This window comes from Paroedura picta, chromosome 8, assembly GCF_049243985.1.
Source record: "Paroedura picta isolate Pp20150507F chromosome 8, Ppicta_v3.0, whole genome shotgun sequence".
NCBI lineage: Eukaryota > Metazoa > Chordata > Lepidosauria > Squamata > Gekkonidae > Paroedura > Paroedura picta.
In genome coordinates, this window is record NC_135376.1 from 9,287,678 (window position 1) to 9,307,037 (window position 19,360).

At 45.9% G+C, this 19,360-nt stretch overlaps 1 protein-coding gene across 1 annotated transcript; it reads right to left on the minus strand.

Annotated features, from left to right (window-relative positions):
• Positions 1-959: 959 nt before the first annotated feature.
• On the minus strand, positions 960-18,910 carry TTC14 (tetratricopeptide repeat domain 14). The gene is made up of 12 exons (XM_077348322.1): positions 18,695-18,910; positions 15,164-15,285; positions 13,949-14,148; positions 13,046-13,130; positions 12,788-12,917; positions 11,810-11,962; positions 10,102-10,173; positions 8,891-9,010; positions 8,681-8,803; positions 6,892-7,009; positions 5,260-5,369; positions 960-2,344 (listed from the first exon to the last, which is right to left on the minus strand). The coding sequence occupies exons 1-12, from the start codon at positions 18,838-18,840 to the stop codon at positions 1,411-1,413; spliced, it is 2,313 nt and encodes a 770-aa protein (XP_077204437.1). The 5' UTR covers positions 18,841-18,910; the 3' UTR covers positions 960-1,410.
• Positions 18,911-19,360: the final 450 nt, after the last annotated feature.

A 19,360-nucleotide genomic window follows, 5' to 3' on the forward strand; every position in this document is an offset into this window, starting at 1 on the left:
CAAAGCTGGGCCTCTTGAGCAGGCTCCCATCTCTCTCCATAGCACATTCCTCCAAGGTTGAAGACTTCCTGGCTGAAAAATCATCATCATCACAATTTATAACATCGCTAAAACAGCGTCTTGTTCCTTGGCCACAAACCAAGAGTTTAAATCGGGATTAAACCACAGTTCGGCATACTGACGGACCACCAGCGAGTAACCCCTGCCATTTTGAGTGCCACTAACTGCAGTTAGTCCTAAATCAGGAAAGCTCTCAGTCTCAAAGCCCGAGAGGGGAGGAGCATGCAAGCCTGAAAACGTCCAGATTAATTACCATGTTTTTATTATTTTATTTTTCTATTTTTAAGCCACCCCCCTCTCCGAGAGGTCTCGGGGCAACCCACAACAGGCAATAAAACTGAATCAAAACTATTAAAACGACAAAGTTTGATGTTGAAAACATCACAAAATTTCCTGTTACCTAATCGCTTCGTTCCAAAATCGTACCCTAACGAGCTGGATGTGCATTTCATGATGTTCTGCTCTGTGGCCTGGCTCAAGATGGGGGCAAATAGTCTGGGTGCGAATCCCAGGTATGGGATTAGTTGAGGCCCCTGTGGATGCTAGAGGTGTGATCCTGACTCTCAACCAAATGTCTGGCTGATGAGCACTTTTGCAGGCCCTCAGGAACATTGATTTCCACGAGGGCCCGCATCTCTGCAGGCAGCTCATCCTACCAGGCTGGAGGTGTGCAGTGTCCAAAGGCCGAGTTTAACCATCTCAACTAGCCCCATTTCCCCTCCCTCCTTCAGCTCCTTTTGACTTCCTCTGCATTGCTGACTCGTTCTCTTTTATTAGCGGGTATCTTACACTGCACCAAAAGCATTAGAAACCTGCAAGGGCCCTGGTAGGTGGTTGGAAGACAAATGCTAAAAACAAAAAGAAGAATCAGAGACATTAAAGAAAACTGGAGGAAGTCGTTTTGTTAAGAAAAGTTTACTCGTAAAACAAGCTATATACATTGATGGCACATTCATTAGAAACATTTCAAGTTTATGGGTTTATATTAACATTACAAAATAACAGTCATTGGTGCCCTTGGGAAAACGCCCTCTGTAAAGTGCAAATCAGATGCCAACTGGCCCAGCCGGCAGCTTTTGTGATCGCTAAGAATTTCCCAGCCTTGCGCACCACCAGCACCCCTTCGATCCCAAAGAGCACGAGGATTTTCCGTTTTTAAAGAGACAGGATCGGAAGTCTTTGCATATTTATCCTTCTCTACATAAACAAGTAGCAGACTGGAGAAGAACAAAAACCAAAACAGAAAAGGGCATTTCTCGTTTTCCGGTGGACGCGAGGGGCTCTAGTGATTACAGCCCCCGAATAGTAGCGGTTTCCTCGCCCCCAGCAGAGCTTTCCAATAGAAGCAATTCATTGGTTTTTCTGCTTGCTTCCTTTCTCTCTCTCAAATTCTGCTATCTGGTTAAATATGTTGAGGAGATTCTGAGGCAGGATTTTCCTGTCGCCGCTTCCGGATGGCTCGCTGCCGTTGAGGGCAGCTTCCTCCTCTCCCTCCCTGCTCTTGGCACTGTCTCTTTCCCTGCTCTCGGCGTCTCTCTCCCTTTGATTCCGCCCTAACTGGGGCCTGGTGTCGGCGCTGTACTGACTGGACTCGTTTATCCAGCGGCTGGTGTATCGCCTATAATGCTCGGCTGACTTGGTGGAGTAATCGGACCCTGCTGGAGAAGCGCAGTACTTTTTTTGGCTCGGGCTGTGCTTCCAATAGGGCTCCTTCCTCCCCCCATCTTTTCCCGACTTCCCTGAATGGTGGCTCTTGTTCCTATCGTCAGACTTTCTACGATAGGGGGCAGCGCTCTCTCTCCTATCAAGGGGGGCTCGGTCTACCTTACCCTGTTTTTCCGTCCTGCTACCACTGGCTTGAGTCTTGGAGCTGCTGTAGGAGTCCCTGGAATCTTCAGACCTACCTCCATAGGCTTCCTCGTCCTCAGCAGAAGTTCTCGAGAGAGAGTGGTACCGGTTTCTGTCTCGCCCTTCGGGCTTCTGATAAGCTAGCCTGTCCTGCCTCTCTAGCAGTCTCTCCATTTCATGCTTTTGATTAAGGAAGGAAGCAGAGGTATTGGCTGGGGGGGAGTAGCAGTCGTCTTTCCTGCACTGATTTAAGGAGCTCCCGGGCGTGTGCTTAGAGCTGCGCGAGGATTCGGACCGGTTCCGATCCCTTTTCTTGCGCTTTTTGTGATCGGAAGAGGAGGAGGAAGAGGAGGAGGAAGTGGATTCATCAGATGAAGAATCACAGGAAGAGGAGGAGGAGGAGGAGGAAGTCGACCTCTTTCTTTTCTTCTTCAACCTAGAAGTTTTAATTAACCGTGAGCCACTGCCGACCGTATCCAAAACTCAACATTCTGGGCAAAGCTCAGCAGTAGCTTCACAAGCTTTTAAACTTTTCAACCTTCAGCACAATTGTGTTTAACAAAGGGCTCTTATTTAGGCACAGTGAAGGGACTCAAGCAGATTTTGCTTCAAACGTGTAATTATGTGAAGAGCGAGCCAGCTTTTACACCCGGGTAAGTATATTTGGAAATCTGACTTGGATACCCAATCCCCGGTACACAGCTTTTCCAGCATTCAGCTGCCTGTGATAACACAGTCTCATTTTAACATACCATTTGACAACCACATATATCCAATACAGGCTCTGTCATTTCAGGATGAGTCTGGCATGAGTGTTCAAATCAACAAGGTACCTCCTCCCCATTTGGACCAGCCCATAAAAAGGATCTCATTCTATTTAGCAATTGTTTCCTGGATGCTACGGGCAAACTGAGAGGTACAACCTCCACCCTCCGTTCCATCTCACCACCCACCATAGCTGCAGCCCCTCCCCGCCAGTATCTCAGCTCCTTAAATCTTCACTTTCAACTACAGCCAAGTGCGGGAATTGGCTTTTGTTCATGTTTGCCCCGCCCTATCCTTGTCTCTCTTCCGCCCCCAATATTACTACAGTTTAGCTGAAAACAGTAGTGGCACTCTAAAGTTCAACCAATGTATAATGGTACAGTTGTTGGAGGACTAATATCCATTTGATGCACAAAGTGGGCCTTCAGCAGATAGATGAGCACAGAAAGGAGAAAAATTGGAATCCAAAGGCAACAAAGCCTCCCCTTTGACCCCAATGCTTGTTTTACTTTATGCATCGTCTAAGACACACTCCATGTGTCTGGCAAAGGGATTCTAGTCTGCAAAAGCCTGTACTTTTTAAAAGTCACTTGGGCTTTAAGGAGCAACAAGATTTCTTTGTTTTGTTTTAACAGATTATTATCACCAGCTTCACTCGGGGTCCATCTTTCTCACTTGCACTCAGCAATGGAGAATACTGCTTCCCTTCTGGAATTTGTAATTTAGACTGTCACCCCTTGTGGGGCTGAGGATCCATCTCACTGTCAAATCAATTTGCAGAGGCTAAAGATAAAATATTTTAGAAGAGTTGGTTCTTATATGCCGCTTTTCCCTACACGAAGGAGGCTCAAAGCGGCTTACAGTCGCCTTCCCATTCCTCTCCCCACAACAGACACCCTGTGGGATGGGTGAGGCTGAGAGAGCCCTGATATCACTGCTGGGTCAGAACAGCTCTTTCAGAGCCGTGGCTAGCCCAAGGTCACCCAGCTGGCTGCATGTGGGGGAGCGCAGAATCGAGAACATCAATATCTATGGGTAATGTATCAGAAACAAAATCAAATTTATAAAGAGAAATAGAGCTAACATCAGAAATTTAACTTTGGAGGTCACAGATCTTTATAATTTGATATTTGGACCTTATGAGCGGTATAAAACTTTTGAACATATTTCAAAACTGAGTCGTTTTTATCTACCAAGGGTTTTTCAAGACACAGTCTATCAGAGAGACCCAAAAGTTTAATACTGGCAAACTAGCCGTATGCTACAACTTGTGGAGAGGGCAATCCATCTTACTGTGCTTATGAAGCTCTTTAAAGTGCCATATGTACGGATGGCTCTGTACGAACAGGGAAGCGACAACCTCTTTCCTTATTGAAGGCTTTGGATGCAAGATTCAAGGACATGCTCAGTGTTGTGGAATGAGCTGCTTAAGTTTGTATGCCACAAGATGGACCCAAGGATCACACGGTAATCTATTTCTTGCTGATGCTGCTGGTCCTTCCAACTGTAGAGCTCGTTTCTACACGGTACAAATCAGAGACTATTCCTTTGTAGGAGTGATCTTGAAAAGTCCGACATTCTAAGGGAACCCTAAAATGATCTTATAAAACAGCAATTCTAGTTAAGACTCAGTTGACCTACAGCTGCAAACTTTTAAAAGCGGAAGGGATGTTGGCTATGGAGTTCCAGTTTGACTGCAATGTGGAATTCCTGGTTTAATGTACTCGCTATCAGCTTGCTAGCACTGCTGGATATCTCTTTATCCAAGTAAAAACAGGGCCAGTATTAGACTCGATGGAAAAACTAGATGAGAGTTTATTTACTGATGTTAAAATATCTCAGAAGAGGAATGGTGCCCCCAAAATGAGGGCATGTACAAACCAGAGCCCCCCCCTCCCATATTCCACCCTGGGGCCACTGGCTCATTCACATAATTACAAGTGATGGTTTGTTGTTATATCTGAACTACGCCACAATGAAAGGCGCATATTCTGAGCATGCACAGGGAGACGCAAACCTGAGTACAACGGAACCATAAGACCGTGTCTCAGAATCAGTCTCCTGTCACAAACTAGCATGCTTGATTCTGGATACTTTTGAAAGGCAGTATTTATAAATAACTTCTAAGGAAAGGGACAGAAAAGTAAACATTAGCAAACCTTTCAAGAAGGCAGCGAACATGAATTGCCTGCTATACTTACGGTAAAAAAGGTATCCCCTGTGCAAGCACTGGGTCATGTCTGACTCTTAAGTGACACCCTCCAGCATTTTCATGGCAGACTCAATACGGGGTGGTTTGCCAGTGCCTTCCCCAGTCATTACGGCTTACCCCCAGCAAGCTGGGTCCTCATTTGACCGACCTCGGAAGGATGGAAGGCTGAGTCAACCTTGAGCCGGCTGCTGGGATTGAACTCCCAGCCTCATGGGCAGAGCTTCAGACAGCATTTCTGCTGCCTTACCACTCTGCGCCACAAGAGGCTCCTATACTTACGGTACCAGACAGCTTACTGGCATGCAGAGCAATGGTCTGAAAGAGCCTGAAAGGCTCAAGTAAAGAATGGCATACAAACCAGGCCCCGGGGTTACCTTTTTTCTTCTTTTAAGAGCTTACGCAGTTTTTCCACACTTGTCTCTATTTTCTTCTCTTTCTGCCTCTCTTCTTTAGCAGCTTGTTTCTCTCTCATTTCCAGAGATTTCTTTTTTGAATTCCAACATCAGAAATATTGCATTAACAAGCCACAGTGTTGACCCCGCACGTTTGCCAAAAATTCCACCCCCAACCCCACAATGCGCACAGTCCCCACCAACCCCCAAGGGCATCGTATTCAAAAGCGACGCACATGACAAAATGGATGCGTATAAATGGAGGGCAAAGCATTGAGATGAACAAGAATGACATTCGGGGGTCACACGTCCAGTGTGTAACCCCAAATTTCAGAAGAAAGTAAAAAGCCAAGAGGCCGTAGCCCAACGTAATGATATTAAGCATCCCGGAGGACGTGGATGGAAGATCGAGACGGGAAAAGAGAATCAAAAGTAGTTGCCCCGCGTCAAATAATAAGCCAAGCGGAAGAAGGGGAACCAAGAGAAGCACCATTATTGAAATTTATGCATTTAAAACGCAATCCAAATTAAAAGATAATTGGGAGGGGGGCCAGGTATGAATACAAACCATTTGGCAACCGTACCACAGCCCAGTTTGACGCGGGGTTTACACACGTAAATCATATTCCAGTGGGTTGTTGGTGATGAGCAGCACCAGAGGTCACACACAGCAGCAACAGTTCCAGTTCAGAGGGAAATACATCGGAGAAAAACATACCATCAGTATTACGGGGAAACGGCCTGACCCTTCCAGCTGTAACTCAAGGAAACTTTGCAGCGGGCCTGTCTGTGCTCTTCCAGCGCCCGGTGAAGGTGCGAAAAGGGGATGCCGGATCTATTTTTAACAAGGTGCTCCAGGAGTGCTTTTTCCTGGCAATGTTATGCAGAAATGGGTTGGTAAAAATAGATGCGGCATCCCACTTAGCACGGTACGCAAGTCATAACGCAGAAGGGGGGTAAAAACAGCACAGGCACGTACAAAGTGACCCTCAGTGTCTTTCAAAACATGCATGCCATAAATAAATCTAACGAAGACACCTTGCTTAGCAAAACCTGAAGGCACGTTGACTAATCCTGTGGGTCAAGAACTGTTTATTTGTGCGGAATTCAGATTCACTTGCTAGTTCTAACACAGGATCTCTGGCCTATACTAACTCAGACCAAACAGGGCCAAAACAAAAGGCTTGCTTTCTGGTGCTTTTTTCCTGTTTCTGTGGGAACAAAAGGGCTTTCTGCGCCAGCTGTTGTCAATCTTCACAACACACACACAGGGAAGCAAATTCCAAGAGTTTCAAATGAAACTTATCCATAAATAAACAGGCTTTTTAAGAGCCTCGCTTTATAGTCTCCATAACAATCTGCAACAGGGGCATTAGAAGAAGAGTAAATTCTTATATGCCACTTTTCTCTACCGGAAGGAGTCTCAAAGCGGCTTACAATTGCCTTCCCTTTCCTCTCCCCACAACAGACACCCTGTGAGGTAGGCGAGACCCTCAGATTCTACTTGAGTTGGCCATCCTTTCAACAATTCAAACACCCAACATGCAGTTGCCTTTTCAGGTATGTTTTCTAGCATCTTCTACCACAGCCCACTAAGAGAAAGTAAAGTATCACCTGCATCTGCTTACGAAGTTTCAGCAAGGCATCCTCGGCTTCTTGAAATGTCTCATCTATGCTTAAAGCCTTCTTGTAGTAACTCTCGGCATTTAACAGCTTATCTTCCTCTTCCAACCTGGCAAAATGATTTTCATGGCACATATTAGACTCAGATTAGACTCAGATTTCAGATTTAGTTTATTAGTCGGCCATTGGCCGTTTCCAGCATATTGACTGTACAGTACAAAAGTCAGTTAAAATTAAGACATCAAAATGATAAAATCACAGGAAGTAGTAAAAGTAATAAAAAGTTACACAGATAAAAGGAACCATAATGATTAGGGTTTTAATCCTAATTGCACAATTTGGACCTGATTTTCCTGGCTGCGAGAGCAAACAGTGCAACTGCGAGAGCAAACAGTGCAACGTTGGTAACGTAGGCATCGATATCAGACAATAAAAAGATCATATACCCAGTTTTTGAGAGGCCTGAGGTGGTAGGGAGTATTCTTTTAATAAACTTGCCTCTTGGTTCATCATAGAGGGGGCAGCCCATTACATATTAGCATTCTCACTCCTGCAGAACACTTTATAATGCTCTTAATGAAATTTTAGCGTCTTTGCCCAAGGAAGGGCATTTGTAAGATGGGCTCCTTGCTTCAAGTAGGCATCTAAACTTGTAGACGCAAAACATCATCATCTATTTAGCACAATTCCAGGACAGAGCCAAGTGCACCAATGTACCCGTGTTCTGCAGTGAAGGACAGAGTCAGTGCTGAGAGGCAAACCATTCCCAGTGGCTTCTGGGTTTTGTCTCAGCCTGTGTTAGATGGGAAGCATACTCTGAGCCAGAGATTCCCAGACCGGGTTCCAGGGAGTGCTCTCCAGGGGCTACCCAGCCTTTCCCAGAAGTTTGGCTGGCTGCTGACACCACTAGATGTCACTGGAGCCCCCTTCCCCTGTCGCCCTACAGGCCTAGTCTCTTTCTCCACAACAGAAACAGTAAATGATCGATCAACTGGGTCTTCCATCTTACTTTCACACCCATTAATTTGTTCCTAGTCTTCCTCTCCCTACAGCAGGTCAATTTGTGGATGGATCAACTGCACAAGGCTCTTAGGTATGCAAACTGGTGGAGGTATACAATGTTGCCAACTCGCTGCCGAGTTATGGCAACCCTGTAAAGCTTTGAGACATTGAGGTGGTTTTCCATTACCTGCCTCTAAGTAACAACCCCGGAGTTCCTTGGTATTCTCCCATCTAAATACTAACAACAGCTTACCCTAACTATCTTTTGAGATGCTTTAGGATGCTCTGAGCTGATCCTGCATTGAGCAGGGGGTTGGACTAGATGGCCTGTATGGCCCCTTCCAACTCTATGATTCTATGATTCTATGACTAGATGGCCTGTATGGCCCCTTCCAACTCTATGATTCTATGATTCTGTGATTCTATGAGATCTGAAGAGACTGAAGAATTGTTTTTTATACCCCGCTTTTCACTGCCCAAAGGAGTCTCAAAGCAGCTTACAATTGCCTTCCTTCTCTCCAGAACTAACAACCCGTGAGGTAGGTGAGGCTGAGAAAGCTCTGACAGCACTGCTCTGAGAGAACAGCTCTATCAGGGCTGTGACAAGCCCAAGGTCACCCAGCTGGCTTCATGTGGGGGAACGGGGAATGAAAACCAGTTTGCCAGATTAGAACCACTACACACCACGGTGATCCAGCCTGTGCCATCCAAACTACCCCCCACCACACACACACACAAAATGTTCTGGCAAGTATGAAAAACACAAAGCGACACTTACTGGCCTCCGCGTTCAACGAGCGTTTGACAGAGATATTTCCGTGCGTTTCTGTGGGTGGGACAGTTTTCTAAAGCAATTTCAAAATCATCTATCGCCTTATTGAGGCTTCCTTTTGTCGCATATCTAGAAAAAAGAAAAATCATGATACAAGGACAAATCTCTTACATGTCCCCAGGAAATAAATCATTTAAAAAGAGACCCGACACTTACAGTGCCCCACGGGCGACTAAGGCTTCAACGTTTTGTGCGTCTATTTCCAAGGCCTTGTTGTATTCATTCATGGCATCCACATGGCGGCCCTCTTTAAAATAATCAACGCCTATCTTTACGCTGGGAAACAGGCAAACAAACACAGGAAAAAGTTTGATATCTTAACATAACTCTGTAAGGCTTCCGCTATAATTTACATCAATTTATTCCCAGTACAGAGGTCAAGAGTTACAAGGGGGACGATAATATGGCAACACAGCGATTTACTGAAGCTGGTAATAGCATCCCAATTTGCTTTCTTTTAAAAAAAATATTGAACATTTTACATGTCAACAAATGAAAAAAATAACCTATAGAACAATAATGCCAACACCAGTGTGGTAACCCCCAAACAAGAAGTAGGAACAAAACAAAAACAACAATGATGAAACCGAATATATAGAGATCACCTCCGACCAACTACATATCAGGTTTTTAAAGTATACACAGTACCACATGCTCAAACACCATTATGAGAAATCATAACTTCCAATTAAGTCTTTCATCAGCCATTCTTAATTACGATAACATCCCAATTTTCTTCCACTTCTAAATGCATCTCTGGTGCTTCTCTATCACCCCTGCATATCATGGCCAGAAATTCCTTGACATCAGAGAGTCTAAAAAGGTAGGGCTGAGGGGTGATTCATGTCATAGGGTTAGATTCCAACTAAAGGTCTGTGCACTTGGAGGGGGGGTACCAATTCCTCTCTCTTGCTGTAGTCCCACCCCAGCCTGGGGCAGCATTTCAGAGGTATCTGAAGTAGCTTGGCGGTGGGGGTGGGGTGGGGTCACTTTTCTATGCACAGAAGTTTTAAATGGGATCCAGCCCTTAGAAAGGTAAGAAGAGAATGATGAAGTCATTAACTCTACCTTGCATCATTCCTGCATGATACATCTAGGATGTACAAGTATGTGCAACACTAGAAAAATACATGCTAGCGCTGTGAGCTAGGCAGACACTGTAAGAGCCAAGCACCACCAGGCTTTCATGAGCTCCTTAACTCGGTTCCTGATCAACCATGTCAGCCCCACACAGGTCCTTCTCTCTCCGATCACAGCCAGAGTCTCCAGCTGTTCTTTTCAATATACATTTAGCAGGAAGAGAAATGACAGCTCTGCTTCTCCCAACCTTACATAAACGTTTCACATTAACAAGGAAGTGTGGTTACCATTTTAAGGCCCATGAGGCGGACTGTCTCTTTCTCAATGCAGGGGCAAAATCCTCTTCGTTGAAATTTTTGCTGAGAAAAAAAAATCAAGCAACATGACTTTGACACAACGTCCACATAATGGGGGTGGAAGACGCACATTTGGTGTTCTGTTCCATTAAGTAACAAGGTACAATAAATCTGAAGGTACAGGACATTTAGGCTCTCCTACCATTTAAGAGAATGTTCCGGGACTAGTAGTCACTGTTATTTATTGTGTTCTGTTGACTATTAATGGTGGGGAAAGAAAAATAAAGCTGGGTCCTGGCTCTCCTCAGCCAATTCCATGAGACTTGCTGCTTATTTTTTTACATATATATATATACGAGAATAAACATAGATTTATTTAAAACCCGTTTATCTATTTCAATTATTTTTATGAGATTAAGGGCCACAATACACAGGACAGGACAACTGGGGTCCATTTATACATGTCTCTAACCATTCAGATTTAAAGCCTTATCAAAATAGGTGGTGAAAGCATCCGAGGGCAGGCAGGCAATAACAGAAAGAATCATAGAGTTGGAAGGGGCCATACAGGCCATCTAATCCAACCCCCTGCTCAGTGCAGGATCAGCCCAAAGCATCCTAAAGCATCCAGGAAAAGTGTGCATCCAACCTTTGCTTGAAGACTGCCAGTGATGCAATGTTTAAATCCCCTCACCCAAGGCTGGGTCCAGGTTTGGGGGGCACTGGGCCAAAAGTGTTCACAGACTTCTTCCCCCTAAGCCCAATGGTTGGAGGAAGAGTAAAACCTGATGTCTCTTTGCCTTCAGAGGGGGCTATGAGAGAGTTTCAGGGATAGGCAGACCAGATGACTAATATCCTGTTCCTCTCTGATCTTTTATTGCTGTCCCTTTGAAGTAGACTGACAGCTCTCAAGGAATTTGGCTTCCTCGTTTCCCTTTTACAGCCCTTTCTCTCACACAGAAGAATCTCCATCATTAGCACCACAATGCAGGAAGTGGGTCCTGCATCTCTACCCATCCCAGCTAGTTAGCACAGAACAGGGACCTATTTCTCTCCTGCTGTATCCAGTACTGGACTTCCTACAATAAAAGTAGCTGTATTAGACTGTATTAGGCGGCGTATACTCCAACACCAACATCAGTTCCCCCCCCTTCTCTCATGCCCCCCTACCTGCGTGTACATCATCTCACCACCTGCATGCACCAGCTACCCCCCACTGTCTAAAACTGTGAGTTCTGCTGCGGAGCAGAAGCCAGCAGCTGGGGAAAGGTGAACAAGAATGTCAGCAAGGCACCAGGGGCAGTGGGCACTACTTCAGGATGTGCTGACGTACAGCCCTGACTGCCCTCACCCACGCATCCTGTTTTTGTTAAAGCAATGTGGCCCAAACCTCCCACTTTAGACCTGAGGGACGTATACATAAAACAAATGAGGATCCCTCCATCCAGCCTAGCTTGAAAATGAGTCAGCCAAAATCCAAGCTTTTCAGTTTAAGTGGGCTGTCAGAAAGATGGTGAAGTATGTCTGTTAGTTGAGGCAGCTCAGTTAAAAAAGTAACCAAGATCAGGAAGAGAAGCATTTCCCTCCCCCAGGACTTTTGTTTCCACCACACACACACACCCTATTCGTCAACAGTCACGCAGATAAAAGAAGCCACATCAAAGCCATAAGAGAAGACAGGGAAGATTTCCTTGCTTACCTTTGGAATCTTCTCATTAAGGAGGGTGGGCTGGATTCACTCAGTCCTAGTTTGCCTACCAGAAATTCAACTACTGCTGGATTGGCAAAGCCCAAGGAGTGATGCAGAACTTTTTCGTACGTTTCCAGGCTACTGGATATTTCAACGCTCCTCCTGGGCGGGGGGGGGGGGAGATAACAGTTATGAACCTTCTCCTCCCAGCTTTCTAATATTTTCTCCATTGTATCAACAAACTCAGGAAGAGTTCAACAGCAAGCTGCTAGAAGAAGAGTTGGTTTTTATACCCCACTTTTCACTACCCAAAGGAGTCTCAAAGCAGCTTACAATCGCCTTCACTTCCTCTCCCCACAACAGACACTTTGTGAGGTGGGTGGGGCTGAGAGAGCTCTGACAGGACTGCTCTGTGAGAACAGCTCTATCAGGGCTGTGACTAGCCCAAGGTCACCTAACTGGCTGCAGATGTAGTGGGGAATCAACCCAGCTCACCAGATTAGAAAGTGCCGCTCTTAACCCCTATGCCAAACAGGCTAGGAAAGGGTCCTTTGGCAAAATGGCCACAAGACACCTGACTAGTTTCAAGTCTCTATTTGCGAAAGATGCTTCTTTCTACGCCTTTCAACTTCCCACTTTGGGGTGAATCTCTTGTTTTCTGCATGTTGACACTGCAGTCTCGATCTTCTCAACATTAACCTTATACATGGTAGATTCAAGCGGGTCACCGTGTTGGTCTGAAGCAGCACAACAAAACAAAATCAGAGTCCAGTGGCACCTTTAAGACCATCGAAGATTTATTCAAGCCGTGAGCTTTCGAGTGCAAGCACTCTTCCCATATTCGAAAGCTCGTGCCTTGAATAAATCTTTGTTGGTCTCAAAGGTGCCACTGGATCCTGATTTTTGTTTTCTTATACATGGTGTTGCCCCAGTGTCTGCTCTTTAGCGATATTTTCCAGAAAGATGCAGCTCACTCCAATGCCATACCTATAGTGTAGAGGCAAGTCTTCCGAGCTGATTACTCCTAATTTGGTACTTGCTAGGCTGGGAGAAAGAGCAGAGCTGTGCAGGGACACGGTGAGCTTTTCGTGATAGCGATCAATATCCTTGATTGCAGCTGTTAGAAAACAACAAACAACAATGCTGGATTTAAACAAACAAATCACAGGTCAGGTTTGCTGAGAGTAAGCACAGAAGAGGATGCTGGGAAAAGAGGGTGTGAGAAGTTACGCTGGAAGCATTCACCTTGGATGAGGTCGCCAGCTTGATAATATGATAAGGGGTCACCGTGGCTGCTATGGGAAGGCACATCTCGCAGGGGACAAAGAGCCTAAAATAGAAACCAATAAAAAGTTAACCACTATCATAAGAAGAACAAAATTCAAGTCTAATGGCACCTTTAAGACCAACAAAGATATATTCAAGGTGTGAATTTTCGTGTGTATGCACTCTTCCTCAGACAATGGGACAGGGATCATAAGAATACAGATATGAAGAGAACCCAGGGCAGTCTGCATGCCAAGCAGATATTCTACCACTGAGCCACAGCACTTCTCTGATCCGGGATATGAATCCCATACACGAGAAATGGACTAACAACGGCACCACCTTGGTGTAGTGGTTAAGAGCGCCAACGTCTAATTTGGCGAGCTGGGTTTGAGTCTGTGCTCCCCCACATGCAGCCAGCTGGGTGACCTTGGGCTCGCCACGGCACTGATAAAGCTGTTCTGACCGAGCAGTAATATCAGGACTCTCTCAGCCTCATCTACCTCATAGGGTGTCTGTTGTGGGGAGGAAAAGGAAAGGCGATTGTCTGGTAGAGAAAAGCAGCATATAAGAACCAACTCTTCTTCTTACCAGAATGGTGATACAACAGTGCCTCAGAACTAGCCTGCCAGAGAATTAAAAGCGGAGCACAGTTCAGCAGAAATCCTATATGCCCTCTCACTGACCTTTGCTTACGGGGAAAAAATGTCTTGCAGACACACTAAAATATCCTCTCATCTTTCAGGACTCTGAACTACTCTCTGTCTCGCCACACACACCTACACTCCCGAAGCAAACCGCCTCCATTTAGTTAATACACAAACTGCTGCAGAGAAAGTATGTCTTTTTTGGAAGAAGCACAGGGTCATCCTCAGGACTTACGGTGATTTCTAAATCTGCTGTCTCTCGAATCACGCCGCTCCGTAGGCAGAAGAGCACCATGAAAAAACCAAACTCCCGAATAGAGCTAATCCTCCCAATCACTATGTCCCCACGTTCAATATCACGGAAAAAGAGCTCTCTCCTCTCAGCGCCGGGAATATCCATGAACTGCTCCAAAGGCGGCATAATTGCGTAATAATCTGCAAAAGTGCGGAAAGCAGAGAGAAGGATGCTCAGATAATCCGTCACTGCTTTTTAAAATACAGTAGCACAGCTTGTTGTTTCACAAAGCGAGTTTTGGGTGCTGTAAGGATTTGCCCTGCTCTACCCCAGGGCCAGGGGAGTCCAGTCCCCAGGGAGATCTCTCTGTCCTGAACCACAAGCATGAGAACTCCCTAAAATGTACACAAACATGTTAGTCTCTGAGGCCAATTGTTCTCCAGGGTAGTGAGCAGCTGTTAGACATACATAACACAATCCATAAAAATGCAACAAACTAAATAAAAAATCCAGCAAATATCAGCCAGTTTACAGCTGTCAGGCTCTTAGCACAAAAGAGTGCTCTTACGTTCTCATGTACTAATGCAAATTTTAAAAAATCAGTAACTAGGCTTAGAAACAGTATGTAGACCTCTACATTGCTAGTAGAAAGTATCAAAAACTTTGGACTTTTTTGGTGGTTTCCCATCTAAGCATTTACCAGGGCCAACCCTGCTCTGATAAGACCTCTACATTACAGAGGAAGAACAGAACTCATTTCAAGATGGTAAATATTTAGTTAATTCATTGATTGATTTTTTTTAACTTAGACCTCATACCTTTCTTACTAACAAGTAATAAAGGTCATTATGCAAAGAAATCCAACAGGCTCTAGAAAAGTGTTGCTAGAAAGAGCTGGCCAAAGTCTATTGGCTGGGTGGGACATACCCACACCATTCCTTCACAGCTGGCCAGAAGGGAAGGGGGAGGTGCAGGATCCTAAGCAAGAGCCGCAAATGGCCCTGTGTGTGGGATATTCCACCAATAAGAAAAAGGCGGTCCGGTTTTGTCAGCAGTTGCTGGGCAAATCCCTCAAACCACAGGGTACGCGGGTTAATGGTGAGCCATCCTTGATCACAAGTTCCCTTTTATGTGTTATGATGATGATGATGACGATGATGATGATGATGAGACTAGAACATCTTACAACTTTAATTGTGCCTATGAAAGTTTTACCTTCATTTTCTTCATTGGCTTCTGTGGTTGGCACGTTTGTTTTCCAAGAATGAGAAAAAAGGAGATCGGCTTTTTTTGCAATGAAGTGCTGTATTTCAACATTATCTATTCCTCTTTCTTTCCTGAAACAGCAAACACAATTGAAATTTTTTAGCTGTCAATCATACATAGTAATTTACAAGACGACTTGCAGGCATCATTTTCTCCTGTATCTCATTCCTCGCATGATTTCCTCTTCCTCTCCTCCTGTCAGCCCACACAGTCTCTTCCCTTTCTATGCTTTCTGCTTTCCTTGCCACTCACTTTTCTTTTACTCGTCCTGCATCTTCAGTTTCATTTATACCCAAGCATTCTCCCCAGTGAAAACTCCAAAGCAGCTTACATCATTCTCATTTATAGGCAAGCTAGCATAATTGCTAAAGAGCCTCTTGTGGCACAGAGTGGTAAGGCAGCAACATGCTGTCTGAAGCTCTGACCCTAAGGCTCAATCCCAGCAGCCGGCTCAAGGTCAACTCAGCCTTCCATCCTTCCGAGGTCAGTAAAATGAGTACCCAGCTTGCTGGGAGGTAAAACGGTAATGACTGGGGAAGGGAATGGCAAACCACCCCGTATTGAGTCTGCCATGAAGACGCTAGAGGACGTCACCCCAAGCGTCAAGCATGACCCGGTGCTTGCACAGGGGACACCTTTACTTAGCATAATTGCTAGCAAACTTAACAAGATGAATGCCATTTTAAGTGCATCGCTTGAGCTTTCAACTTAACTTCAACTTTAGCTGATTTCAATTATTGTGTAAAAATTCTTGTGTGAAGCAGGATATGGAAAAATGGGGAAGGGGTCAGATGTCTAGGAAAATATCTGAGAACATCTAGGAATATAGCTGAATAAGTGAAATTGTTGAAGTCGAGTGATAAAGGAATTAACATTTTTGTTGCTAAACTTTTTTTCTTCTTGTTGCACTGAGTGGTAATGCGGCAGACATGCTGTCTGAAGCTCTGCCCATGAGGCTGGGAGTTCGATCGCAGCAGCTGGCTCAAAGTTGACTCAGCCTTCCATCCTTCCAAGGTCCATAAAGTGAGTACCCAGCTTGCTGGGAGGTAAACGGTAATGACTGGGGAAGGCACTGGCAAACCACCCCGTATTGAGTCTGCCATGAAAACGCTAGAGGGTGTCACCCCAAGGGTCAGACATGACCCAGTGTTTGCACAGGGGATACCTTTACCTTTACAGAAAACGATTAATGTCACATAAGTGCAAGATATATTTATACTTGGCAAAATGTCAAAATACATCTGCACATAATTTATTTTTATTATGTGCATTTGACTATAATAAATATTTGTATTTTAAATATAAAACTTTTTCTGCATCTCAACCTTTAGGTTCCTAATCATTTAAATGCTTAGCTACTCCCCAAAGTAAAAGCTCCTATTTTTAGCTGACTCCAGCCAACGGTATGTCATAGTTAGAAAATCAGCAACACAATGTGTGTCCTTAACCATTTTGGTGCTTAAATGAGTTCTTTTAATTCAATGCGCTCATCCTTCAGAAGTAATGAACCTCACTTCATTAACTGGGACTAAAACTCTGATTTGCACAGCCTGCTTCTTCAGATTTAAGTCTAACAAAGTCCATCTTGAATGACTTACTCCCTAATGTAACAGAATTAATTTTTGCTATATATTCCCAGGGTCAAGTAAGGAGTTTTTAGTCTGATGAAGAGTGCATGCACTCGAAAGCTCACACCCTGAATAAATCTTTGTTGGTCTTAAAGGTGCTACTTCAGACCAACACAGCTACCCATTTGAATCTATCCCTAACGTATTTAGGAATAAAGATCAAAACTGCTGTACGAAATAGTTTCCCTGCAAGAGCAAAATCAAATGAAATATGGGTTCTGGTTCACAACATTTAAACAAATTACTGATTACTGAGTCTGATTCACAGCCTTTTTAGAATCATAGAGTTGGAAGGGGCCATACAGGCCATCTAGTCCAACCCCCTGCTCAACGCAGGATCAGCCCTAAGCATTCTAAAGCATCCAAGAAAAGTGTGTATCCAACCTTTGCTTGAAGACTGCCAGTGAGGGGGAGCTCACCACCTCCTTAGGCAGCCTATTCAGAGTTACATCACAGCTGACTTATGCTGAGTCCATAGGCTCTCATGGGAAGGGCGGTTTAGAAGTGATCTGCCATTGCCTGGCCTCTACATAATGATCCTTAGTGGTCTCCCATCCAAAAACTAATCAGGGCTGTCCCTGCTTAGCTCCCAGTATCTGAAAAGACCAGGATAGCCTTAGTTATCCAGATCAGGGCTCCATGTACTGCTATATACTCATTATAGAACACACAATGTCACTACACAAGGATATTATACAACACAAAATGTCACTGCATTGGGAAGCTGTGCTTGGCATGGGGCATACAAGAATAAGAAGCTGCCTTAGACAGAAACAGAGCCTTTAAAGGTTGACCTTGGTTAAGGATACCAGGCCACTGATTAGCACCACTGGGAGGTTTGTTCAGTGAGGCAAGGGGCAGATGTCAAACTGCATTGTTTCAACACCATGACTAGGCAAAAGCCTGAGCATGATGTCAGTGCATCAGATGGCCCTCTAAAACCTGTTTGGTATACTGTAAAGTTCCTATAACATCAACTGTTGACACACAGTGCCACATTTCCACCTCACCAATGGCTCCAGAGACAAGGTCAGCTGTGGGAGGACCCAGCAGCAGGAGAATGGCCTCCAGAGGTGAACCACTGGCACCCCTAAACTCTGTATCACCTGGTAGCAGTTGCCCAGGGACTCAAACACAGAAATGGAAATGCCAGCAACTGAACCAACAGAAAAAGCCAAGGCACAGCCCTTCTTCAGATTCTCAGCTGCTGGCTCCCTAACCAAGCCCTAAAAATTACAGTAACCAACTTATGGATGGGAAATACCTCGACAATTTTTTCGGGGGCGGGGGGGCACTGGGGAGCGTGGCACCACAGCAAAGTGCAATCCCACTGATTTCACCCTCCAGAGCCGCCATGATCTCCAGGAAAACTGATCTGTGTGATCTTGAAACCACCAGTAATTCCGGGAGATCTTCAGGCCTCACCTGTAAGGTAGCAACCCGGGAGTTGTATCGCGTGTTGCTTCTAGAATGAAAAGAACAGCTAAAGCCATCTGGTGAGCCTATCTCCAGAGCTGCGGGCCTTTGCTAGCCCAGTAAACTCTATACATGCTCAGAAACACTGTCCACAAAAAGAGAGCCTTGGTGCTTTAACAGCGGGTCATCCGAAGAAGGCTCATTCTGCACAGGTAAATGCGCTTTAGTGCAGGCGTAGTCAACCTGTGGTCCTCCAGATGTCCATGGACTACAATTCCCATGAGCCCCTGCCAGCTGGCAGGGGCTCATGGGAATTGTAGTCCATGGACATCTGGAGGGCCACAGGTTGACTACCCCTGCGGGTCCAGCTGCAGGCGCCCTCTGGGCGGAAGGAACCGAGGCCGGGGCAGCCCGCCGTCTCCCCCGCTCCCCATACCTGCCAGGCGGCAGCGTCTCCAGGCCGGGCCCGCCGGGCGGCAGGAGGCCGCGGAAGTCGGGATTGTCGTGCTGCTCGGTGCGGAGGAGAGGCAGCAGCGTGGGCCCGTGGAAGCCGAGCGCCTGGCGGAGCAAGTCCCGCTCCATCTCCCCCGTCAGGCCGCCCGCCCGCCGCGACGCCTCCTTCACACATCCAGCGCCGCTGACCCGACCCGGAAGCGCAACTTGCAAGGAAGGGGGGAGAAACTGACGCGCCGCCGACACTTCCGGCGAAAGCCTGGAGAGAAACGGCCAGTGAGTATGGGACCGCTCTAGCCCGCCTCACCTCCATGGTAGACTTGCCTTGAAAGTTCGAGGGGAAGCCGGGTTGCCATCTCTGGGCTGGGGCATGCCTGGAGACTTCGGGGGTGGGGCCGGGAGTGGGCGGGATTTGGGGTGGGGATGTCCCCCCTCCCAGGCAACCATTTCCTCCCGGGGGACAGGTCTCTGTATCTGGAAATGGGCCGTAATGCCAGGGGCTCCCCCGGTCCCACCTGGAGGCTGGCATCCCCCATAAACTTTGCATTAGAAGTCTGCGGAGGGAGCTCTGGCTCTCCAAGGGCGCTGCCGTGACAGAGAGACGCCCCCAAATGTTCTCATAGTTGAGCCTGCGTGAGCTTCATGGAAG

What these genes read in the sequence shown, in the direction of transcription:
- TTC14 (XM_077348322.1), bottom strand. Translation starts at nt 18,840, where the DNA reads ATGGAGCGGGACTTGCTCCGCCAGGCGCTCGGCTTCCACGGGCCCACG. An exon ending in AGCCAATGAAGAAAATGAAG is followed by an intron (nt 14,149 to 15,163) that starts GTAAAACTTTCA and finishes GCACTTTTGCAG; the next exon opens with ATTATTACGCAATTATGCCG. An exon ending in AGCTGGCGACCTCATCCAAG is followed by an intron (nt 12,918 to 13,045) that starts GTGAATGCTTCC and finishes GTTTTCTAACAG; the next exon opens with CTGCAATCAAGGATATTGAT.